This window comes from Carex rostrata, chromosome 31, assembly GCF_964058835.1.
Source record: "Carex rostrata chromosome 31, lpCarRost1.2, whole genome shotgun sequence".
Lineage (NCBI taxonomy): Eukaryota > Viridiplantae > Streptophyta > Magnoliopsida > Poales > Cyperaceae > Carex > Carex rostrata.
In genome coordinates, this window is record NC_135948.1 from 4,313,560 (window position 1) to 4,336,554 (window position 22,995).

Consider the following 22,995-nt stretch of genomic DNA (forward strand, 5'->3'; position numbering starts at 1 on the left):
ACATATCTTTTTTTATTCGGTATGTTATCTCTGAATTAACCCTGCGTATCGTTATTAGCAGTTGCCTCAATTAATTGTTCGAGAGACCTGATAATATCTGTCGCTCTTTCACCTTGTAATAATAGTAATAGCTCCTCTTATTGAATCACAAATTTCATAGTTTCCTTTGGAAGCGGAAACTGTGCGAATCGAACGAAATCGAGATGCATCACACCAAGTCGAAAATTTCTGGGATGATTCACAAGGGCTTCAAGGCCGAAAAATGGTAAATTTCTTAATCGAATTTTAGATTGCTTTGAGCTCTCTAATTGAGACATGAGAGGCTCAAATTGGGGTTTTTTTTTTGTGTTGGCAGCAAAGTTTCGCTAAAGATGGCGATGTCGCGAATGAAATTGGCGAGAAATAAAAGGGAGGTTCAGGTTAGGCAGATGAGGCGTGACGTGGCTGGACTTCTCCAGGCCGGCCAGGATCAAACTGCTCGCATCAGGGTAATCTTTGTATAATATAGAACTAATTTTCAATTGAATTGAATTGCTGAAGCTTGATTTTTGGGGTTCGTAGTGGGTTAATAAGTTTAATTTATGCGTCAACTCAAAAATAAAAGAGGTTAATTTATGCATCTCCATTTCAACCACGTGCTGAGGCATTCTACTACCAGCATAAGCTCAGGTCTTATAAATTATAATAATATACTATGCACTGGCTCATAAATCGTTGTAGTTTATTGGTTACAATCAGACTACGGTCAATTTTTGTGCAATGATTCATACAAGGTGGTTGACTAATGTTTCAACCCTGTATATTGCTAGGTGGAGCATGTGATAAGGGAAGAGAAAACAATGGCAGCCTATGAACTGCTTGAGCTTTACTGCGAATTAATTGTAGCGCGCCTTCCTATTATTGACTCTCAAAAGTACGCTATTATTTCTCCCCCAAAGATTACTGTTATTTCATTTTTGTGTAAAATCTAAATTTTAACATAGCACATTTCTCCTAGCCATACCAACTAGTTTTTTTTTTTTTTTTTTTGATAAAAAGGCTGTAAGGCCCGTTTCATTTCGAAACTATAAAAGTTACAAATGTAAAAGTTTTGTTCAGACCATCAACACGCTGGGGTTAACAGACCCCTTAAGCAATCCACAACAGTAAGGAAATGTTTGAACAGTCCAAAAACAAAAGGACTGCAGCATACAGTTGGATTAGACAAAGAGAAAAGCACTAGTAAATCAATGGCAATCCCATTTGCCAGAAACTTGTTGTAAGCTGAGGGTGTCTTCAAGAAGTGGAGCTTGCTTCAACGGGGGGGTGGGAGGGTGTGGCGGGCAGCAGCTGGACATCATTGTTGGGAGGGAGGGGCCAGTAGTGTCTGGGGGCATCCAGTGACTAAGCTCTTCAGCATCCTCACCTAGGCCTCATACCAACTAGTTTTGTTATACTGGATACGTCCAGCAATTGCATACGTACTCATTGTTCTAAGAAATTAGAAGTATTTGACAGTGATTGGCAGAATGTAATTTTTTAATCTGGTACAGGGCCTGTCCAGTTGATCTAAAAGAAGCAATATCGAGTGTGATATTTGCATCGCCAAGATGTGCAGATGTGCAGGAGTTAATGGATGTCCGGCAACAATTTATAAGCAAGTACGGTAAAGAATTCACCACTGCCGCTCTTGAATTAAGGCCGGAATGCGGTGTTAGTCATATGGTAATTTTCCTTTCCATATATACATTTATTTCTCTCTCTAATTAATAATCACATTATTTTGAAGTTTTACCAATTACATGACTGATATTCTTCTGTTGCACAGGTAATTGAGAAGCTGTCAGCAAAAACACCTGATACAGAGACCAAAATAAAAACCCTGAAATCTATTGCTGAAGAGCATGGCATTGAATGGGATTCCAAAGCATTTTTGGATGAACTAAAGCCCAAAAATGACCTTCTGGTGAGTATTTATGATTTCACCTCATATTTGGCTTCATTCCCCAGTAATACATTATGGTGAGGCTATGGTAAAATGCATATTACGGATCGACCCATGCTATGGGCTCATATCTCTGTTTTTAAAGTTAAAACAGTCAATCTTCTTCATATGAAAATGTATCTGCATACCAAATTTTACATTTTTTAGAATATTTTTGCTATTTTTTAGATAGGTTTAAAATCACTTGATTTGAAAATTGTGGACCATTCAAATGCAATGATTTCTTTACCTATCTAAAAAATAGTAAAAAATTTAAAAAATGTAAAATTTGGTCCACAATTACATTTTCGTATGAAGATCATGTTTGGATCCACTCTTTGGATCCACTGTTTGAACTTTGAAAATAGAGATATGGATCCATAGCATGGGTCAATCTGTAATATGCATATTACCATAGCCTCACTCATACATTATTGTCATCAACAAAGTAAAACCTTTTTTGTTTGTGGTGATTGAATAGACCGGGTCTATGCAATTTCCCAGTGCAAGCCAAGTGACAATGGACCATTCAGCTGGCAGCAGTGTAAACACCTCCTCTCAGCCAAAACCAACACAGTTTCTTAGTGTGAGCCATGTGGCAATGGATCATTTCGCTAACAACTCAAGTGCCAGTACTGTTCAGACTTCCTCCCATCCAAAACCAACGCAATTTCTCAGTGCAAGTGAAGTGATGGCGGGCCACTCTAGTGCCAGTACTGGTCAGACTCCATTTGCTCAGCCGAAAAATGGAGATGCTACTGAGAGTGGTGTTGCGAAATCTCCTGATGATCAAGTACATCCCCATGGAGGCATCATTTCTAGTACTGGCACTATTATATATCCACCACCTCCTCCCCCCTTTATGAGATTTGAAGAATCAGCACCTTCAAGCACCCAAACAGAGTTTACTTCTTCTCCTGGTAATCATTGAAACTTTTAAGAGTCATGAATTGTTGCATAAGAACTAAGGAGTGAGATACACAGTTTATGAGTAATTTGGCTGCATCAGGAAAGTGTGAACTTTGAAGGGTTTCTTTAAATAATGTTGATTTTTCTTTTTGGAGAATAAAATGTTAATTGTTTCTTATTTTCCACTTTTTTATTTGTGGTGATATGGTAATCAATCAAAGTCCAATTTCTGCCAAGGATTATAGAGGCGAGACCAGACAAGTTCAAAGAGAGTATTTACTATTTAGGACCTTTTTCTTATTTCTTATATATTGAAATTTCAAATTTCTTATAAAGAATCGTTGAATATTGAAAGCCCTTGCTCTAGTTATTCAAAAATTACCTGTTGTCACAAAAGTTGACCTTTTTGAGACATATGTCAAGGTTTAGTTAAAAGACTTTGACTTGGTGGATATCAACAATTTTAAGACTTCAAAATTAATTTTGCTTATATTTTTAATGAGCAGATGGCACATCAAGACAAGAGAAAACCAAGCAAAAGTACAAGGACGCTAAGGAAGCTGCCCATGCAGCAGCAGAGTCAGCAGAAAGGGCTCAGATGGCAGCCAGAGCTGCTGCTGATCTGGCAAGACATGAAAACAAAGCCCGTAGAAATGCACAAGTTGAAGCTGATGTAGGTCCAGTAAAAGACGCTCAAAGACAATCTGAGACAGAGAATCTAAACATGCCCAGTGATCAAGTCAGGCAAGATCCTCAAAGTGATGAGGAAGAAGAGAGAGAAAATGAGTATGAACCGTCTTCCTATGCCGTCTTTGATCAAGGTGATTCTGACATTGAAGACCATTCAATAAACTTGTTAGATAACTTTTCACAACCGAAGAAGGAAGAGTATATCTCTAATAATTTTTATTGGAACAAAGAAACTGATAGTAAAAAACAGGATAGAAGTGAAAATGTGTTTTTTGAGGATAGCAGAAAGGACTCCTCTCCGCCACGGTTTATGAGTAGTTCTGCACCTACTTTTGATTCTGATGGTGATGATGAGGATGATGTTAAAATAAAGAAAGAACAACCTAAATATAACTATAGTGAGAGGAGAAAGGAAAATGAAGATGTATTTGCTTCTGACATGAAAAGCACGAGAGTTTCATATGATGATGATGATGAACCTGCGCTTGGCCTCCCCTTTGGAAAATTAACAGGTGGGTTGAAAAACAAAGGTTACCGCCAGCCTCTATATGTAAATAAACCAATTATTGATGCCACCCCATCAGTTGAAACCCTAGATGATCATGATGTGGTGTCAATGAAAACAGAGAAACCCCAAACAGGGAGCAAGGACTTGGCCTCTAGGTTTGACACTAGCTATTTTGATTCAGAAGATGAGGTGGAGGAGCCAGAGAACCAACCGGAACAAGACATTGGAAGACGTGCAAATAAAAATATCATCAAGCACTCAAGAAGAACACGAGATACTATGTCCTCAAAGATTAGAAAGGAAGATGATATTCCTTTTGGAGAGAATCAACATCCCGAAGCATCAGATGAAGAAACTACAAATGAAACTGTGGTTGCTGAGAAATCAGAATTGGAAGACCAAACAAAGAGTAGTGTGCCAGCATTCTCTACAAGTGTTCGTTCCAGACGACCACCAGATTATGAATCCTTAGCTGCCCATTTTCGCTCCCTCAGAACAGATAGGCCTTAAAATCGGAGTGGAATTGTTAGTTGTTACAAAAAATAAATCATATGGTGTACTTGACAAATAGTAGATTATTTTATGTTGTTCTTATACATCTGTTTTCTGGAGGCAGAGCTTGCAGATTAATAGAAAATTTCTACCTTTTTGGAGTTGTTATTCTCCTGAAGGCAATTGCATTTTTTGCGCGTAATTCTGAGATTGCTGCCTGATGAGAAATCCATGTTCTTTGTAATTTTTTTATGTGATGTATAAGAAATTCACAAATCATATTGATATGGATCATTAATTAGTCTTAATTAGTCTTGGGATATCCTTTCAAATATGATGAACAATTAATGACTAGGTTTATAGATGACAAGGAAAAAGTTTGATAGTAGTAGACGTAATTCTGAGATTGCTGCCTGATGAGAAATGCTCTTTATAACATTTGTTATGTGATGTATAAGAAATTCACAAATCATATTGATATGGATCATTATTTAAGTTTTGGGTTATCCTCTCAAATATGATGAACAATGACCAAGGGAATAGATGACAAGGAAAAAAGTTTGATAGTTGTGTATAAGCTCCGCCCTCAAAAACCTACCTAAACTAAACCTTGTTCGTTTGTCAAGACTTCCATCTCCAACAGGCCACTGATCTAGTGAAAATCGTTCTACTCATCTTTGAGTTATGGTTTATGAACTAACTAAAACATCACTTGTCAGCAGTTGTAAGAAAATGTATAATATCATTACCTGAACGGCTTAGCCCCCCGACAAATTATAAAAGGACGTGCACATGTTTGCTGATGTGTGATAACAAATTTTATTCGAAGCCCCCGTACTGATCTGATGTGATCTGCGCTTCGTTGTATAAAATTAGCCCCTCATACTTCCTCCATTTGCTGAAAAGAGAGACTTCTCGTCTCTGAAGTTCAGAGGCTGAACTTTTTACCCCTCCGCTACCACTCGACCACAACGCTACAAGCACCATTTTTCTTCTGTCTACTCATTCAGGAGGAGATACGCCTAACGGTGTTGGTGATCATTCTTTTTGAGATATCCCTCTGGAGTTTACCTTCCGCATGGGTTGATCTTCAGGCAGGAACAAGATAAACATGTTTGGATTGCAGATGCTTAACCATAAGAAGATAAAAAAAAACAAAAAGCATCTCTTTGAAAGCAAGAAATCCACTGGAAAATGAAGCTGGTGGCATATCAGCAGCGAGGCCAGACGCTATCCCGAATGCAAATAAGGATCCCCCGAAAAGATCAATGTCACACAGATCGACTAAATTGCCAAAATAGTTATCTATCATAGTAACCGAACAAGTATCCACTATCTATTTTGTTTCAGCAATAGATAGGTAGATCTTACCGGCCAGTAAAGTGTCTTGCTACATTTATTGGTTCTCCCTTTTCCTTGCTTTTCATACGATTTATATGCAAATTCAGATATTAATGAATATCAGAAATTAGGATGCTTGATCAAAATCCTAAAAGACCTGAACAATTGTGGTCCTCGTGGACATGCAACTGTTTTTAATTGGTAACAGAGATTACCAGCAGACTTTCTCAGTGGAAAAATATGAACCATCGTAGATTAGGTACTACTATTGAGATCCAGATATGCATCGTCTTAAGCGGGCAGACCAATAACTATACAAACAATAAACGCCCAAATCCATGCAAAATAAACAGTGGACAAGCTATTACTACGAATAATAAAAACCCCAAAAGGAGATAAGTTACACTACCAACATAACAAAAAGTACACATTCAAACCTAACAGTGTAGATCACTAAAAATATTTCAAGCCAGATCACATGTAGAACTTTATGCATTAAACACAGAGCACACCCACGTCGGGGACAAAAACTAGAGTACACTGTTCCTCGACACAGTATTAAAATATAGAGCAACTATCCCTATGGATCAAAAGCCTCCTTGCCTTGTATCTTTAAGATGGCACTGCAAAGTAAATCAAAATAAATTGGTTATATCATATTACAAGTCGAACAAGAACAGCACAACAGCACATATATTAGTTCATTAACAAAACAAAAATGAAAAAAACAAATGCATCCTTCACAGAAATCACTTACTGTATGTAGAGGTGTCGATTTGTTCTGGCAGTTCTTTAATATCAACCTCAAACCTCTCTTGAACCTTTAAAATAAAAAGAATCCTCAGATACAGCTATGACAAAATTCAGAAGCCTTGTAATTGACAATAATAATTGGAACTAGACAAACCTGGTTAAGAATATCAGAATCCGAAGCAGAAGCTACAAATGTAATTGCAAGACCCTTGGTTCCAAAACGGCCAGCCCTGCCAACCTGCACTCCCCAGCACAACAAAAATTAATATTGTGATCATCAATTTCAGAAAACAAAATAAACTGGAGGTTTGATGTTTAAAAAAAAAAATACCCTGTGGAGATAGGTGTCAGCAGAGTCAGGCATGTCATAATTAATTACAATGTTGACACGCTCGATGTCAATGCCCCTGCCCACCAAGTCGGTTGCAACCAGTATCCTCTTGTGCCCTTCCTTGAAGCTCTTGTACTTCATCAATCTGCGAAAGATCAGTCAAAGTGTTATATTCTGACAATAAACAAGAAGTAAACTTCAGAGAAGAAAACTGCAAAGAAGAGATTCCAACCTTTCCTCCTGTGCCATTCCGGAGTGAATGCAAATGGAGGGGAAGTTGCACTCGCAAAGCAGCTTGTTGAGCTCAGCAGCCCGAGTGACGCTCTTTACAAATATCACCACCTGGTTGAAGTCCAATGCATCCAAGAGATCATTCAACTTCCTGTTCTTCTCCTGTTCTGAAAGTTTTATGTAGTGCTGCAAGCGAATTTTAACAAGTCAAAACAAAACAGAGCCAACACAACATGAACAAGTTAGATTCCAAAGAAGTAGCAAGAGGTTCACCTGAACAAGACCATGCAAGGTAAGCTTGGCTTCATCATCAACATAGATTTCCATCGGCTGAAAGGGAACAAACGTGAGACAAAAGAGTTGTTAGGTGGACTAGTTGCCTTCAAGCCAAGAACAATATACATCTCATCCACTTCGCCGAATGGTTGCAGAGTTTATCAGACTCAAGTGCTCCAAATGCATCATTTGAACAAAGATCCCTTCATGTATCCTATGTTCTTTCAAGAAGATGCAGAAATGGGACCCAAAACAAAAAAATAAAATAATTGGCCCTCAACTTCGTCCTAAAAAGACAATGCAACAAGTAGCCAACACTCTAAACACCATCCAGATATACATCAAAACCCCCACATACACAGCCATTTTAATCAACAACTCACGGCATACTCCATCCAAGGAATTTGCTGGAAAGATTGATGAGCTCCATCTCGTCCCAGAAAATAGTAAAAAAAGGAAGGATAATGGGGAACCCAAGGCATTTGTTATATCTACTTCTTAAGGTATGGATTTAACGAAGAAGGGGCGAAGTGAATCTAGAGATGAATCAGGTTTAGTGTGAGGAATGGCAAGGGTTGAGGGTACATTACATCTTGCATAAAACGTTTGCAAACAGGGCGGATCTCCTTGCTGAGTGTGGCTGAAAACATCATGACTTGCTTATCATGAGGAGTCATCTTGAATATCTCCTGTACATCCCTCCTCATGTCTACACCATTACCATACAAGCACGCAAACAAAGGTTAAAGAACACTTAAAAAGAGTATTAAGAAGTACTACAAAATAATGTAGAGCCTTCAAAATGGATTCCATGATCAATCTCCCCTCAGATCTTATCGAGTAAAGAGAATGTTTATAAACTTTACGGGAGATTTCATGAAATTCAACTTTGAATACAGCAAATTAAATTAGAAGCCAGGTTGCTTGAGTGAAAAACAACAAAAGGTACCAAGAGACTCGAGCATCTTATCACACTCATCAAGAATGAAATGGCGCACGTTCTTTAGGGAGAGATCCTTTTCACGGGAGAGAGCAAGGATTCTTCCAGGAGTGCCAACCACAATATGAGGGCACTCATTCTTCAGTATATCCTTATGCTTGGATATGTGCACTCCACCATAGAACACCGCCACCTTGATGTCAGGCAAGTATGTCGTGAATCTCTCAAACTCGTGGCAGATCTACATCATACAAACGAGAACTATTAGCATCTGCACTCAAATCACAACCTTTTGACACACCGTACTGCTAACGAAAAGACAAGTAGAAAAAAGGGGGAAACAGACCTGATAAGCCAACTCGCGGGTGTGGCAGAGAACAAGGGCAGCGACTTGGCCAGCAACAGGCTCGATTTGTTGAAGGGTCGCGAGGACAAAGACAGCAGTCTTTCCCATACCAGACTTGGCTTGGCAGATTACGTCCATCCCCAGGATAGCTTGAGGTATGCACTCATGTTGTACTGGTGGTAGAGAGGAAGAACCAAAGAAAAGGTGGAGCAGTGCAACACCCTCATGTGAGTTTAATATGTTTAACCATCCGGGACGTTATTTTAATTGGAAATTATTTTACCGTACTCCTCCAAAATCAGGACTTGTTCAAGTTATGATTACCTGCACAATGTTAACATAACAATCACATTATTTAATGTGAAGATCTAAATTAAATCTGAAGAATAAAAATATACAGAAGAAGAAGAAGAAGAGAAAGGAAAGAGAGAGAGAGAGAGAGAGAGAGTTGCCTTCAGAAGGGTGCTCAAACCCAGAATCAACAATGGCACGAAGTAGTTCTGGTTTCAACAGGAAGTCTCTGAATCCCGAGCTGTGTATTCCAACATATCCCCTGCAATAACCAATTTTGTTTTTTGTTAATCATGTCATCATACAGTAATATATATATGCTAGTAATTCCCACAAAATTATACTTGCAAAGTTTCAAAAGTTAACAAATGCTTTGAAGTTACACAAATTGCAGCTATAGATTACAAATCCATTATCGGATGAGCAAAAAAATATTATAAATTTCAGTCAATTTTGCTACTACATATGACATATCAGAGAAACTATATCAAACAGTTGATTAACATCACTGGAGAACTTTCTTTAAATTTACAAACTGCCAATAGAATTGGACAAATTATAAATCCAAAAATCCCACTAAATATTTCAGTGGCCCTGATTTTTAGACTGTAGAATTAAATCACAACTCCTTATATTATATTATCTGCCAATAACCAAAGTCTGGCGACACCTTAGGCAAGAGAAAACAAAAGCCAAGAGAATTTGAAATATATGTGCCTTCAAATTTATAGGCAGGATATTAAGTTTTTCAATTTTGCCAAACTACTTGTGACCTTTTAATTTCAGATTATTATTGTTTTCCAAATAGAGTACCATTGCAATCAGCTCAAGTACAAAACAGACCTATTAAAAAGATCTGGAATTACAGATAAGTGTGGCTTCTTATTGACACATGATTAGTTTTAAACTTGAAATAGCTAAAACTATTAACAACAAATTACATGATAAAAACCATATAACTTCCGAAACCACAGACAATATTAAATACTTATCATGAGATCTGTCGTCATGTATTGACGAAAACCCTAGATCCATTTTAATTGACGAAAACCCTAGATCCATTTTAATTACAAGTAAATAAACTAGTACAGCACAAAACTATGCATAAATAGACACGTTTTAACGCTTAACATCTACAGAGCGTCGATTTATACAAACTAAAATAAAACCCTAATTTGCGCCAGTAAAGGTAATTTCTTACTTCTTGGGGCCGTCACCGGTGGCTTTGACCGCAACTTCGTCGGCTGCCTTGACCTCCTCCTCTTCGTAGTCGATAAGCTCCTCTTCGTATGCATCGTTGTCTTTTACTTCTCCCATCCTAAATCCAGATCCATAAACAAAATCAAAAACCGACCTTCACGAAATCGTCTTCTCGTCAGAGAAGAGAATTCAGAGGTTTAACGAACTCACTTTCAGAACACAAAAGAGATGTAGAACTAGGGCTTTGAGATGTGCTTCGGCGCAGAAAAATGCTCGGGAAGGAAGATGAGATAATTGCGGCTGGGACGTGAAGTAAAGAGAAAAAGCCCTAGGTCGTCATTTAAAGGGTTAAAGTAAGACGGTTTTGAGGATATGAAGAATCTACCGTTGATTTCGATAATCCAAAATCCCTACCGTCCAGTGTTATACGGATTGCTTAAAAATATCAACGTTTTTGGGACAGCAACAGCACCAGATCTTTTTCACGTTTACTTATTAGGTGTTAAGATTGTCTGCGGTACTCGTTTTGCGTGCATCCGTGTTATCTGGACTCCTAGTCCGTTTTGATAACTTCTTCATTTAGGCCCTCTTTGGCAGTAAAAAGAGAGTTACTGTTTATGTAGGAAAACAAAATTCAGTCAGATTGAAAAAAAAATTTCGACGTGGACAGTAATTTACAGTTCAAAATTTTTTATTTCTATTCCCAATAGAGCTGTCGAACAGGGCCTTAGTATGCACTCCTATTTATAGGAGCATCTACATCCCGGCAACTCAAATGAGTTTTTAAATAACTATTAACCACAATTTAGAAATTATGATCTCTAAAGTTTGTAACTCACATCTCTGAAATTAAGTTTAGAGTTTTTGTTAAGCCACGTCAGCAATAATTTAAAATGAGAAGTAATTTGAGCCAATTATTTGGCCATTATAGAGTTTAAAAACAGTTTATTAATAAGAAACTTTCATATATAGTTTCTAATTAAGAAATTTTCTCACATCTCTAAAATTGAGTTAAAAACTGCTCCGTTAGATTAGAAACTCTAAGAGTTTTAAAGATGTAGATGCTCTCACGACGTTTCCAATTCAAAAGCAATGTAGCATAGTTCATCTTCCTTAAAAAGAAGTTTATTAATACTATGTACCCAAATAAGTTGCTAGATATTTATTTATTGAGAAATTATCTAATTCATTCTTTGTCAATCCTAGAGGTGTCAGTGATATTTTTTAACTGCTCATCTTACTTGTACTGTATTCGATGTATTCGATGAGACGGATATGAGTAAAGATATTTTTTGTTAGCTAAATGAGTAAGAATATGGATAAAAGCTATATTGTATATGTTATTTTATAATAATTATATAAAATAAAATTATATGATAATATTTGAGCAATAGTTAGTGATGATAAAATATATTTGCGTGATATTTATAATAATATTTGAGCAATAATTAGTGATGTATTTTTGTTATTCTGTGTATGTTTTTTGTTATAAAAAATGTTAAACATATTATTTTTATTTGAATGTTATGTTATTTAGTTCAATAATTGAATTTCTCCGAAAAAATATTCGTCTTTTTAAATTCTCTTATTTATAAAAATACAATTTAGTTGAAATTGATTGTGCATTTATTTGTTTATTGTTGTTTTACTAGTAATGTGAATATGTGATTGTATATGTGTGAAATGAATGAGTTTTGATGTTATATTTTAAAAAATAATAAATTAACTATTATATTAATGATATTCGTTATTCACTTGATATTGTTACGTGAGCAAAGCTAGGGTGTGATGTGCTTACCAAGAGGGTTTGGTGAGCAAAACTCCAAAAGTATATCGGATCAATTTCAAACGACAAATTCAAACCGTTGAAATTCATGAATTTCATGAGTGATGCGTGTACATGTAAAATTTTGCAAGTTTCGAATTTATTTGCTACAAGGTCAAGCGGTCAAAGAAATGAATATTTTATAAGTTATTTTATAAGTTGTTTTATATATTCAGACCTTGCAGCAAATGAATTTCAAAATTTTACATGTATATGCATCGTTCATGAAGTACATAGATTTTAATGGTTTGGATTCATCGTTTGAAGCCGATCCGATATACTTTTTGAGTTGTGCTCACTAAACCCTCTTAGTGAGCACATCCCATCCCAGCTTTGCTTTTATTACATTATCCGTTAATTAATGGATAAAAATAAATTAAAGTAAGATCAATTCTTAATGAATAAAAATAAAGTATAAATAAGTTCAATTTGATATGACTGTGAACATGTTTTCACCCTACCCGTATGGCACCATTTACACCCAATCCCCTAGAAAACGTTCGTCCTCTGTTTTCCCCTTTTGAATCTTATTTTGTCTGTTAATTCTTTATGATAATATATATTGCCAAATGTACTTGCGAATATGTTATGTATGACAATTACCCAAAATAAAATTTTAAATTTTACGCAGTTTTCCGGTTTTTGTATGTGTAGAACTTTTTCTGTTAGCTTTCTTCATATATTCTTTATTTAGATTGTTAGTACTCCAATAAAATGTTAGATTTTTTTTCCCCTGTTGACTACTGTCGCATTCGTTATTCAGCTATTTGGAAATTTCCCAAAGATGAATTTCCGAGAACTTCTTTATACCAAACACAGTTGCCAGTTCTAAACATAGAAAAATCTGGATTTCTTTTAGATGTTTTTATTGACCACTATTGATTGACAAATCAACGGAGCGTAAACAGGTAGCAGGTGCATGCACATGATTATTACCGACTTGGAAGCAAGGTTTGAAGGATTTCTCTTGGAAACATCCCTATGTAATACGTGTGGAGAACCACCTCTCTGTTGTATACCCTATTTGCACTTCTTTATCTCTTCCAATCAATCAAATGCTTCATTCCTCAGCAACAAAACCCCCCTGTTGTATATATCATCAGAAGAGACATCCAATTCAGACAGGAAATGGAAAAGGAAGGAGGGAGTTCAAGTGGAACCAGCATATTTCCTGGAATGGAGTTCAACCTGGAACCTGGTCCATTGAAAGAGCTATCACCAGAGAAGATAAAGGAGGAAATCAAGAGATGGGCCAAGGCCGTTGTCGCGTATGCTCGCCAACTAAGCTTCGGTTCTCTTGATAAGGCCTGAGTGGCCGAGTCATGTAGTTAAATTGATTTCAAACAAGGGATAGCATATTTAAGGTTTGATTATTTTTTTCCCCCATCTCTGTTCTTTGTTTTGAAACAACAAACCAAAAGAACATAGAAAATTAACAGCTACAACTGAAATAATATGGTTTCTGGCATGCAGAAGAACACTACAGATTACAGAAATAATATGGTTTCTGGCATGCAGAAGAACACTACAGATTACAGAAATAATATGGTTTCTGGCATGCAGAAGAACACTACAGATTACAGAAAGATCTGACCGCAACATGAGCACTCCCCATCCAAAATGCAATACTTGTGGAAGACTTGAGAAAATTTTAGTAAATTGTTTGAAGTATAGAGATTGATAGAGCTGACAATTCAAATGTCACACCTGATGAACTTATGTTACCTTCATCACTACTTGGCATTTGCCTTTTAACATTTCCAAGCCCATGATTCTTCACCAATGTAAATAAACAAAAGATAGGATATATAGTAAAAATAAATTGAAAAGGCTTTTTCTTTTAAAGAAATAGCATGATCTTTCTTTTCCCTTTTTTTTGTTTTTTTTTTTGCTTATTTCAACATGGTTGATTTGGGATGTGAAGGCTGCAGGTTGAAGATAACAAAAGAAAAATGCATTCACGACAGATAAGATAAGGTGTTAATTTTTTTTTATACAATTCGTGCATTTGCACCATAAAAACATGTTCTGCAGATTGAAAGAATACAAAAGATAACAGCCTTTACAACAGATACGGTGGTATTTTTTTTTTATACAATTGGCGCATTTGCACAATAGAACATATTCTTGCATTAGCAAATGCACAAAGCCCTAGCATCACAGGAAAATATTTCCTTAGTATGCACCCATATATTTATACGACCAAAAATGACTAAGCTACCAAAAATGCCAAAACTTTAGTTGGAGAAGTTAGAAAGTATAGTTAGTTCCTAACTAGTCCCCCTTGTGTTCTAATTTTTTGGTAATACTCCTCAGCAGTTGCTTAGAATAGAGATCACGTGCCTGAGCTCTATTTCTTAGCCGATTCACTCTTACCCATGCCGGTTCCTACAAAAATCATCATTAGAAAAAAAAAGAAACAGGAAATAAGATGCATTTACTTTAAGAGAATTGCACAAGTAGATAAGGTGGATAATACAGATTTCTGCAAAACCACTACTCTGTCAATTTTTGGAAATGCATGCCTCATATATGGTATTTGCCATAAAGATATAACTAGCATAATCATAAGCAAGGTAAATGTTAGGATTTAGTAAATACAACAAGGACCACTTCTCACACTAATCAAGGAATCTAAAGTTAAGCATTGAGAGTAGGGGTGTCAATGGCACCTTTTTAGCCGTTTACCCGACCCGTTTCATATTCGATAAGGCGGGTATGGGTAAGATTTTTTTTTCGTCAGCTTATCGGGCATGGGTATAAGTAAGAAATTTTTTTCGTTAACCAAATGGGTGAGGCTATGGGTAATAAATATTTCGTACTCATTACCCTATAGGGTAATTATAAAATCTAAATATATATATTCAATTCAATTTTCAACCCATCTAAATATATATATTCAATTCAATTTTATAAAAAACAATTTAGTTGGAATTTATTGCATATTTATTTTTATTTTTTTTATTAAAAATGCAATTACATATATGTGAAATTAATGAGTTTTTGATGTTTAATTTGTAAAATATAATAAAACTAATTATTATATTAGTAATATCCGTTATTATCCGCTACCGTTTCGTTACCCTATAATATTAATGGGTAAGGGTAGGGTAGGGTAAAGTCAAATTTTAATGGGTATGGGTAAAGTCAATTTTAATGGGCATGGTTATGAAAATGCCTCCATCCGACCCGTACCGTACCCATTGACACCCCTAATTGAGAGACACCTCATATTCTGGCAAATAATAATAATCAATATATGCCCTAAATTGAATCCATCTCTTCCTACTTTTTCCTATTATTGTCTAATTTCTTTGAACCCGACCAAACAAGAAAGCGACAAAAATAGCTATCCCATCAGCATGTTTATTTTGCATTTCAAAGGGCCACAAATACTACAATATTATGGCGCTTTTTTCTCCACAAGAAATAAAATGCTTTCTTTGCAAAAAAAGAAAAAAGAAGTTGAAATAAGAATAAAACTACTAACCTCGGGAACAAATTTAGAGAAGCCAAATTTGACAAACAGAAGAATATGTTCAATTAACAGAATAGCGGCAAGGCCAGGTTCAATTCTCCATTTACCCTCTTGATCATAAAGGCATATTAATAGTAGAGAGTTCGTGCAAATTGCCATCACTATCAGAAACTAAAATCAAGAACGCAATATCCAAATAAGCACTGGATTTAGGACATTTTGTGCATATATCTTGACTTTTTAGGTTTTATATCCTGATTTTGTAAGAATATAAGTACTCTTCAATTATGAATAGGTAAACCAAACCTGAAATATATTCAACCAAGCGCCAATAGTAGCAGAGGCACGAGGTACTGGCCGCCTCAGCATTGCAAGCAACTTAAGAGCATCTGCTCTTATCTCAGTTAAGTTATTCTGAAATTAAATAAAAAAAAATGAGGTGTGATCCTTAAAAGCAACTAAAATCTTTCAGTTTTAAAAAGCAAAAGTTAACAATTCATCGAGTAAATAAATTACCAGTGTGGCAAAGCAAAATATAGGAGGAAACGCACATGCAAACATCATTATCATGCCGAATTGAAGAGCCAGCTCCAGGTAATCTATCCGAAACAGTACGTCAGAAAGATGATACTGTTATAATTTTTGCACAAAGACACACTAACTGGTATAGGAGACCAATGCAATTATGTTGGGTGTTACCGTCAAATAAACCATCTTCAAGGTTAGCTCCTATGCTTGCACTGTAAGAAGGTTTCAAGTACTCTTTCTCCACTCTCGTTGAGAGGCGGACATTTTTTGCCATTGGAGATCCCACATCGTACTTTTTCTTACTGTAAGTTCATTGGCAAAGATAAGTTTAAAAAACATTTAAATAAACAATATTTCCACATGTATTCCTGCAAACACTCAAGAAGATTATACACGGAGAGGAGGGGGGGCAGGCAGGGGTATTTTGATATTCTGCTATACCCTAAGTAAAACATTGGAGCTGTAAGGGGCATAGCAGAAAATCAAAATAAAATCTTCTTAAATGTTCTTGGACATTTTTTTGTCATGCATGTTCCTCACTTTGCAGGGCTATATTTGGTATTAAGGTCTTCTGTTGTTGTTGTTGGCGTGCCCGGGGGGGGGGGGGGGGGGGGCGCGCGGCCACAGTAAGAGATAAACAGTTAAACACTGTATAAATGGAGAACTTACTGAAGAGCCATGTATTTCTTGTAGTTGTATGTAACATACGGAATGGAGTTCTCTATCAGATTTTCCAGCACCTAAATGTTCCAAAATTACTCAGTAAAGATTACAATTATAAGAAGAAAAATTCTCAGGAAGGCCTGTTCCATGCGCTGTAAACAAAAGATTGACATAGAGTTGACATATGGGAAGTAGGTTTGTAAAAGAAAAGAAATGGGTGCTCAGCTTAATCTAAGGCCCGTAAATACAAGCTTTATCAATTTTAATGGTGCCGGTTTAATGATCCTTAGGCTTCAGGTTGGTGGAAGGACTTTTATCATTCATACATGGTAATAGGGAACACAACCAATAAAAAATATATATCTCCATTTTAAGGAATTTATTTTTTATCGGTTGTGTTGCAGGAAGAAATCTAATGGATGTTGGCAGCAAAAAAGTAGTTGGTAAAGGTGAACTGACTAAACCTTGACAAAAATCCTTTATTTGAGTCTTGCCTCATTTTCATCTTTCCATTCTCTCTCGCATCTAACCCTAACTACTCAGTAGTTCAACAAACAATTCATCATGTAGGTTACACAGTACTAATTAAGGTTTTCAATCAACAGTTTTCCTCTGTTAGGTGAGATATTAGAATTGGAGTAATTTGAATTGATGAAAGACTATTGTTGCTCTAGAAATTCTCAAATTTATAGCAGATGACAATATAGTCAATATTGATGGATCATTGCTAGACGAGATTTAGGTTTGACAAACCACCTATAAATCCTTAAAAACAAGTTTATTTGTAAAACCACCTAAAGTAGAAAATTTATAGAGATAAAAATAGGTTATGGTTTCCAAGGGGGTATGTTGGCAAATCTTGTAGAGATATTGAGAACGGACTAAAACTAAATAGATAAATCAAAGGAATAGATTATGTATTAAAAGGGGTTATTTTTCTTCATTTGAACACAATTAAAAGATAAGCAGGCAATGGTTACTTTTGTCATAGTTCAACCCTCCATGCGTAGAAGACATCAACTGACAATTGGAGGGAACAGGCCTGGTATTAGGTCTGCTCAAGAGATGGAGATAATCATTCCAACAGTGCCAATGAATTCAGGTGAAGTCACGCTCCATTATGATTACTGTTTTTTAATGTGACCGGTGATTATTACTCTTTTTAAGGCCTTTTATAGAGCAATGCCTGGAGCTGTATGAGTACTGTGAATCTATATTAATGATATTATGGACTGAGGTTTAAAGAGTTTTGAAGGGCCAGTGATGTCTGGATCTAGTTCACCTCCTTTTTAGTTTGCACATTCCGAGTTTCACAATTCATCTAGGTTTTGGACAGTCTGTATTAATTTAATGGAAAAAAAAAAGTTGAAGTACCTGAGAAACAATAAGCCGCTGAATCAACAGCTTGCGAAGAGTAGCCAAGTTACGGTAAACCACTGCATGATAGAACAGCCCTATGTACGATTGCATGAAGTAAAGGCCAAAGACCTGGTAAAAGAAAAGAATAGAAAAGACAGTGAAAGGCTTAAAATAAGAGAAAGAATGAAAGATTATTAAAGGCTTGCCAAATATTCAGGGAACAGCTACATAACATGCATCAGTGGTACAGAAAGACTCTCTCCGCAATTGCTCTAAATTTCAACTAATACAAGGACCATTCCCCTACAGACTATAGCAATAAAGCATATTAATTGCCGCGTACATGCGTTCTTTCCTATAATGCACAAACCAGCCTCCATGATTGTTTGTGTTGAGGTTGTTTTGTTATCCAATAGAGCAGATAACAAAGGCAAGGAGATTTGGGGCTTTGAAATAAATTGAGGAAGGAAGGGCATTTAAAATACTTTGTACTTTGCAGGATATAAAGGGTATATAAACCAAACTATATATGTTTTTTTCTCTTCTACAGAGAAAATAGGATACTCTGACATTTTGTGGACATATATGTAAACTTGATAGTATGTTAGTGACAAAAACTTGTATAGAAACCTTATAAACCAAGCTAGCAGCACTGGAATCTTCGCCTTGATTATTCTCGCATTTGATAAGAGAAACAGCCACTTTCCCTCCTATTCTTGTGTAGTATTGAATTGCAATTAGATATGCTGCTGTCAGGAGATACCTATAACACACAAAAAGAAAGTAAGAGAAGCCAAAAGGATGCAACCTTGGCCAATTATTTTGGAATTTGTTTTGAAGAAACAAAACCGTTTTCACATGGAAAATGAATATTTCAAGTTTATAACAAAAATTACAAATTTCTCTAAATCTATGTTGGATAGATTTGTCTTATTATTGACAAACTGTTTATTCCATTTTTTTTCAAACTAGCAAAGTAATTAGGACAAAAAAATGAGGTAAATAAAAGAGCCAATATGAAATTACATGAAAAGGGATCAACTTAAATGAGAGAACCATTTCTTCTTTGAAAGTCAGTGCTCATGGTTATTTATGATTTTGCAAACACAAAAAACAGATAAATTAGAAAGAATTCCCAACAAGTCAGTACCTCAGAACTTCGATTTGAGTAATATTGTACAAATGAGCATAGGCGAGTTCAAAAGGCAACTGTAGGCAAATGATACCAAAAACAACAATCGCGTTATTTTTTACTTTGCGAAGAATGCCACACCACTCATCAGCTTGTATGCTCATCTTCTCTATAGGTCTACTAGAGTAAAATTTATTTTTTACGGGGTCAACATAGTTAAATTCATTCGCAAATTCATTCACATCACTCGCCATCTCTTTGCAGTCATTTAGAGAATAGTTAATCCCCCATCTGCTCAAACAAAACCAATTTATAAGATTAGAATCATATCCAGCTTTTCATGTGCACCTCTGGAAACGAGACCATAAAAAAAAGTTGTCTGCATCGACCAATACCAAAAATAATCCTTCATTGTCAGATATTACCTCCTTATAAGTAGGGATGAATGGGCTTAATTGTTGTACCAAAATAGGGAGACCAAGGAAAAAGGTGATGCACTTTCTTGTTTAGAGAAAAACATGGAAATATATTATGAGTTATATGCTTTTCTTAATAAGATCTGAATAAATGGCAAAGACTCCATATATTACTACCTGGCCAGAAGTGCTGAATTCTTCCGCTTCCAGAATTGGAAAAAGAATACCGCCCAAGAAATGACAAAGACAAAGAAGGAAGGAAGCACCAAGAACTGCATTCGACTGGGATAGAAGAAAAAAATGAATAAATTTCCAGCATTCAGTATTTACGTAGTTGCCTTTTTGTATTTATTTTTCTCCTTTTTTGCCAAGTATATTACCCGAAATCAACAAGCTGAGTGGCAAGCCCGAAAGCAGCTGGGAAGAACAGCCATCGTGTGTACATTCCCAGAAATGAAAAGTACGAAGCTATCTGATAATCCAATTAAAGAAAGATATTAAAACAGAGAACAATTTACTGCTCAATTATGTCAGCTTTCAAATAAAGTACTCTAATGTATCCAACCTTTGAACCGAAGTAGGAATATATTTCATCGATGGGTTGCCATGTGAAATCCAACCAGTTAAGAGCCCACTTTCGCAATAGCTGCTTTCTCTTAGCCTCATCTGCATAGTGGTATGAATTTCAATTCTTAACTGATCTGACCCAGCCAGAAGCTGCTCTCTCTGGTTGGTTCAAGTAAATATATTCTATACACCTATATTATTATACACTTGATTGTAAATTACGTTATACATATTTTTATCTCAGATTAAAGTATGTATCATGAAGCTTGCTGGTTATCTCTTCTAACTATTTTTGAAGTCATTAGAACACAGAGATCATTCTTAAACTCTGGTAAAAGGGAATATCTCTAGGTTTAGGTATGTGGAAAATAATAAGAAAAAAAAGTCACACCATGCAAAGGGAACACTTGTTTGACAACTCCCTCAATTTCCAACATTTTCAACAGAGACTTGTTCTTCTCATAGTTGACCTCTTTATCATCATATTTTAATGCTATATTGGAATCTGTCTTGTTGACCTGCATATGTGCAAGCACAACCACAGTCTCAGTTCTAAACAAAATGCATGAAAGCTATGTTTTAGGAAAAAAAAAATCATGGTTTGACTTACTATGCCGTATAACAAATGGCGAAAGCAGGAATAGCGCTCATACCAGCTAAAGAGGGACCCATCTGGCTGCTTCACAAATGCTTCCACCATGTCCCACTCAAACTGCAGCTCCATGCCTGAATAGGATATACAATTCAAAATCATAAAGTGAAATATAAAATTTGAAATAAGTGATTTTATTTTTGAATGGAAATTACCGATATAGGTCAGCTTCTTGAGTTGTAACTCAGCCGCGGCATGTCCCAAAATTATCATCGGGGCTGCAACCTGAAAATGGTAGTATTCATGACTAATTAAAATTTTCAGGTTGAAGAAGAAAACAAATGTACTATTGCACTTATTTATTTTTATTAGCTGGTATATGCATGCAACCATGGTGTCGCACTTAATTGTCTGAGATATAGGACAATATTATTCCTATTTAGGAAATAAAATAGTGTTGGTTAGGCTTCAGCACATGGGGACATGCACAGAAGGAGGAAAATAGAAGATCGAATTTGTCAGAGTATTGTTCTGATTCTTGCCTAACTACATGTGACCCTGCCTAAATCTAGACATTAAAATTGAGGAAATTGTGGAATTGACTGTTGCAAACAGCAGCAAATGAAATTGCTCGTCTCAAGAAGAAATGAACGGCGTCTATTCCTCTGAAAAAAACAATTGAAGGGAAACAAAAGGCAATTTATCAGAGAAATGGAAAAGAAAAATCGAAAGACGAAAACCTTGAGAAACTCAGCAGGTACCCCGCGAAATCTCTCCACAATTAATCCCGCCTTCTTCAATTCACGAACCAAGAACTCCACGCAATCGTTTTTCTCTATCTCATCTCCTTCTTCCTTCCTCCTCCTCCTGGGCACAACAATCACCACCTCAAATCCCGTGTCTTCTCCCATACCATTCATCTCCCTACCAAAATATTTGTTCCAGACACTAACAGAGATGCCAATCTAATCAAAGTTTTTCAATTTTGAAGGGAGAAATGGGGAAAGGGCTGCACTTCTATCCTTTTGTGGAAGCAAAGAGGATCGGAATAGAGAGGTAACGGTACAAAAATGAAATAAAGGCAAGCGATTCGAATCGATTAGTTCACAAAATTCCAATGCGTTGGTTTTGAAACCTCAAAACAGGAATAACTATTCCAGAAAATGATAAGCGAGATTCGGGAACAAGTGGTCAGAATAAATGGAAGAGAGTGAATTCGATTGTTTCGAGAATCGAGATTCGAGAGTCATAGGAGAAATGATTTGACCAGAATAAGGCGAGACACTCAGAGAAACAGGAATTGGAGAAACGGACAGGGCACGGTGTGGGGCCACTTGTCAGGTTCGGTTTCTTTTCCCCAGGACTGAGGCTGTCAGAAGACTTTTAGATTCCCTGTGGCACCAAAATAAGTAAAACTATGTTTCAATTCACTATAAGAGGCGTTATGTAGAATAAAAATTCTCTAATGTGTGGGACCCTTTTCCATAGATCCGCTATAAGGTTGCCATATCAGAAGCTATTCCAGAAGATGTAAATATTCAAGAGTATACGTTATGATAATATTTGATTTTGATTGGAGAACAAATTCGATTATTATAAATAGACCCGATTTTGACCTAAAGTACCTGTCTCCGATTGTCCCACCAAGTCGTGCCATCAAATCACTAAACTAATCTTAGTTTATTAATTTCTGTTGTAATTTGAAACCTTGTAAGCACGATGGCAATCGCCAGTCTGCTCATATACAACTCATCCCTTACCTCTAGACTATATCCCTTCCCCTTCTGACCTCGTGATAAATTATGCTCAGCTTATGACAGGTAACAGTATGTAATGCAAATATCATTATTTTATAATTGTTCGATGCTGTTAGATTAACAACACGAATGTAACAGCAGCTGTAGGACTCAATTTCTGTGGGTTTCAAGCCGCTAATGAATTTTAGAAGGCCTGTATTTTCCTGGGTGGTTGTTTGTTAAGATACTAAGGCCCGTTTGGCGTAATAAAATTTCTAGTAGGCCTGTTCAGGAAACATGATATATCGATCCCGATGTGGATATTAATATTATTATTTATTTTTGAATCCAACATTTTGACTAATTCAATATTTTTAATAACTAATTTCTGACAGATAGTGTGTATCTCTATCAAACTTTCAATAGAA

General features: G+C 36.1%; 3 protein-coding genes and 1 long non-coding RNA gene across 5 annotated transcripts; 2 read left to right on the forward strand and 2 right to left on the reverse strand.

Moving 5' to 3' along the window:
• Window positions 1–4,750, forward strand: LOC144547148 (uncharacterized). The gene is made up of 8 exons (XM_078295740.1): window positions 1–19; window positions 161–265; window positions 356–488; window positions 810–913; window positions 1,533–1,704; window positions 1,808–1,945; window positions 2,445–2,883; window positions 3,379–4,750. Exons 2-8 carry the CDS (start codon window positions 204–206, stop codon window positions 4,578–4,580), a joined length of 2,250 nt encoding a protein of 749 aa, XP_078151866.1. The 5' UTR covers window positions 1–19; window positions 161–203; the 3' UTR covers window positions 4,581–4,750.
• A 1,506-nt stretch (window positions 4,751–6,256) lies between these two features.
• On the reverse strand, window positions 6,257–10,600 carry UAP56A (DEAD/DEAH box RNA helicase family protein). 2 transcript variants are annotated; one of them, XM_078295742.1, is made up of 11 exons: window positions 10,482–10,600; window positions 10,273–10,389; window positions 9,233–9,333; window positions 8,781–8,953; window positions 8,444–8,675; window positions 8,085–8,203; window positions 7,492–7,548; window positions 7,220–7,404; window positions 6,988–7,132; window positions 6,811–6,894; window positions 6,653–6,724 (listed from the first exon to the last, which is right to left on the reverse strand). In XM_078295742.1, the coding sequence occupies exons 2-11, from the start codon at window positions 10,386–10,388 to the stop codon at window positions 6,653–6,655; spliced, it is 1,284 nt and encodes a 427-aa protein (XP_078151868.1). In that variant the 5' UTR covers window position 10,389; window positions 10,482–10,600. The 2 variants fall into 2 exon arrangements, with proteins under 2 accessions (XP_078151867.1, XP_078151868.1); XM_078295741.1 differs by lacking the exons at window positions 9,233–9,333; window positions 10,273–10,389; window positions 10,482–10,600 and adding an exon at window positions 6,257–6,526 and having other exon boundaries at window positions 6,661–6,724; window positions 8,781–9,110.
• A 2,353-nt stretch (window positions 10,601–12,953) lies between these two features.
• LOC144547151 (uncharacterized) lies at window positions 12,954–13,930 on the forward strand. Its single transcript, XR_013509017.1, has 2 exons — window positions 12,954–13,460; window positions 13,660–13,930. It is a non-coding gene; the product is annotated as an uncharacterized LOC144547151 (long non-coding RNA).
• Window positions 13,931–14,157: 227 nt separating this feature from the next.
• LOC144547150 (anoctamin-like protein) lies at window positions 14,158–22,055 on the reverse strand. Its single transcript, XM_078295743.1, has 16 exons — window positions 21,572–22,055; window positions 21,047–21,116; window positions 20,850–20,965; window positions 20,631–20,757; window positions 20,238–20,338; window positions 20,053–20,144; window positions 19,850–19,954; window positions 19,275–19,547; window positions 18,755–18,887; window positions 18,140–18,253; window positions 16,772–16,842; window positions 16,274–16,404; window positions 16,091–16,173; window positions 15,881–15,988; window positions 15,587–15,745; window positions 14,158–14,484 (listed from the first exon to the last, which is right to left on the reverse strand). Exons 1-16 carry the CDS (start codon window positions 21,749–21,751, stop codon window positions 14,371–14,373), a joined length of 1,977 nt encoding a protein of 658 aa, XP_078151869.1. The 5' UTR covers window positions 21,752–22,055; the 3' UTR covers window positions 14,158–14,370.
• Between the last annotated feature and the right edge of the window lie 940 nt (window positions 22,056–22,995).

Bases quoted from the DNA above. Each gene is read 5' to 3' on its own strand.
- LOC144547150 (XM_078295743.1), bottom strand. From the start codon at position 21,751: ATGAATGGTATGGGAGAAGACACGGGATTTGAGGTGGTGATTGTTGTG. The intron at 18,888-19,274 runs GTACTGACTTGT...TGTGTGTTATAG, and splicing joins ACTCAAATCGAAGTTCTGAG to GTATCTCCTGACAGCAGCAT. The intron at 14,485-15,586 runs GTTAGTAGTTTT...TGATTTTTGTAG, and splicing joins TCTCTAAATTTGTTCCCGAG to GAACCGGCATGGGTAAGAGT.
- UAP56A (XM_078295742.1), bottom strand. From the start codon at position 10,388: ATGGGAGAAGTAAAAGACAACGATGCATACGAAGAGGAGCTTATCGAC. The intron at 7,549-8,084 runs GTAATGTACCCT...GTTCCCTTTCAG, and splicing joins GCAAACGTTTTATGCAAGAT to CCGATGGAAATCTATGTTGA. The intron at 7,133-7,219 runs GTTGGAATCTCT...GATCTTTCGCAG, and splicing joins GGAATGGCACAGGAGGAAAG to ATTGATGAAGTACAAGAGCT.
- LOC144547148 (XM_078295740.1), top strand. From the start codon at position 204: ATGCATCACACCAAGTCGAAAATTTCTGGGATGATTCACAAGGGCTTC. The intron at 1,946-2,444 runs GTGAGTATTTAT...GTGATTGAATAG, and splicing joins AGCCCAAAAATGACCTTCTG to ACCGGGTCTATGCAATTTCC. The intron at 2,884-3,378 runs GTAATCATTGAA...TTTAATGAGCAG, and splicing joins AGAGTTTACTTCTTCTCCTG to ATGGCACATCAAGACAAGAG.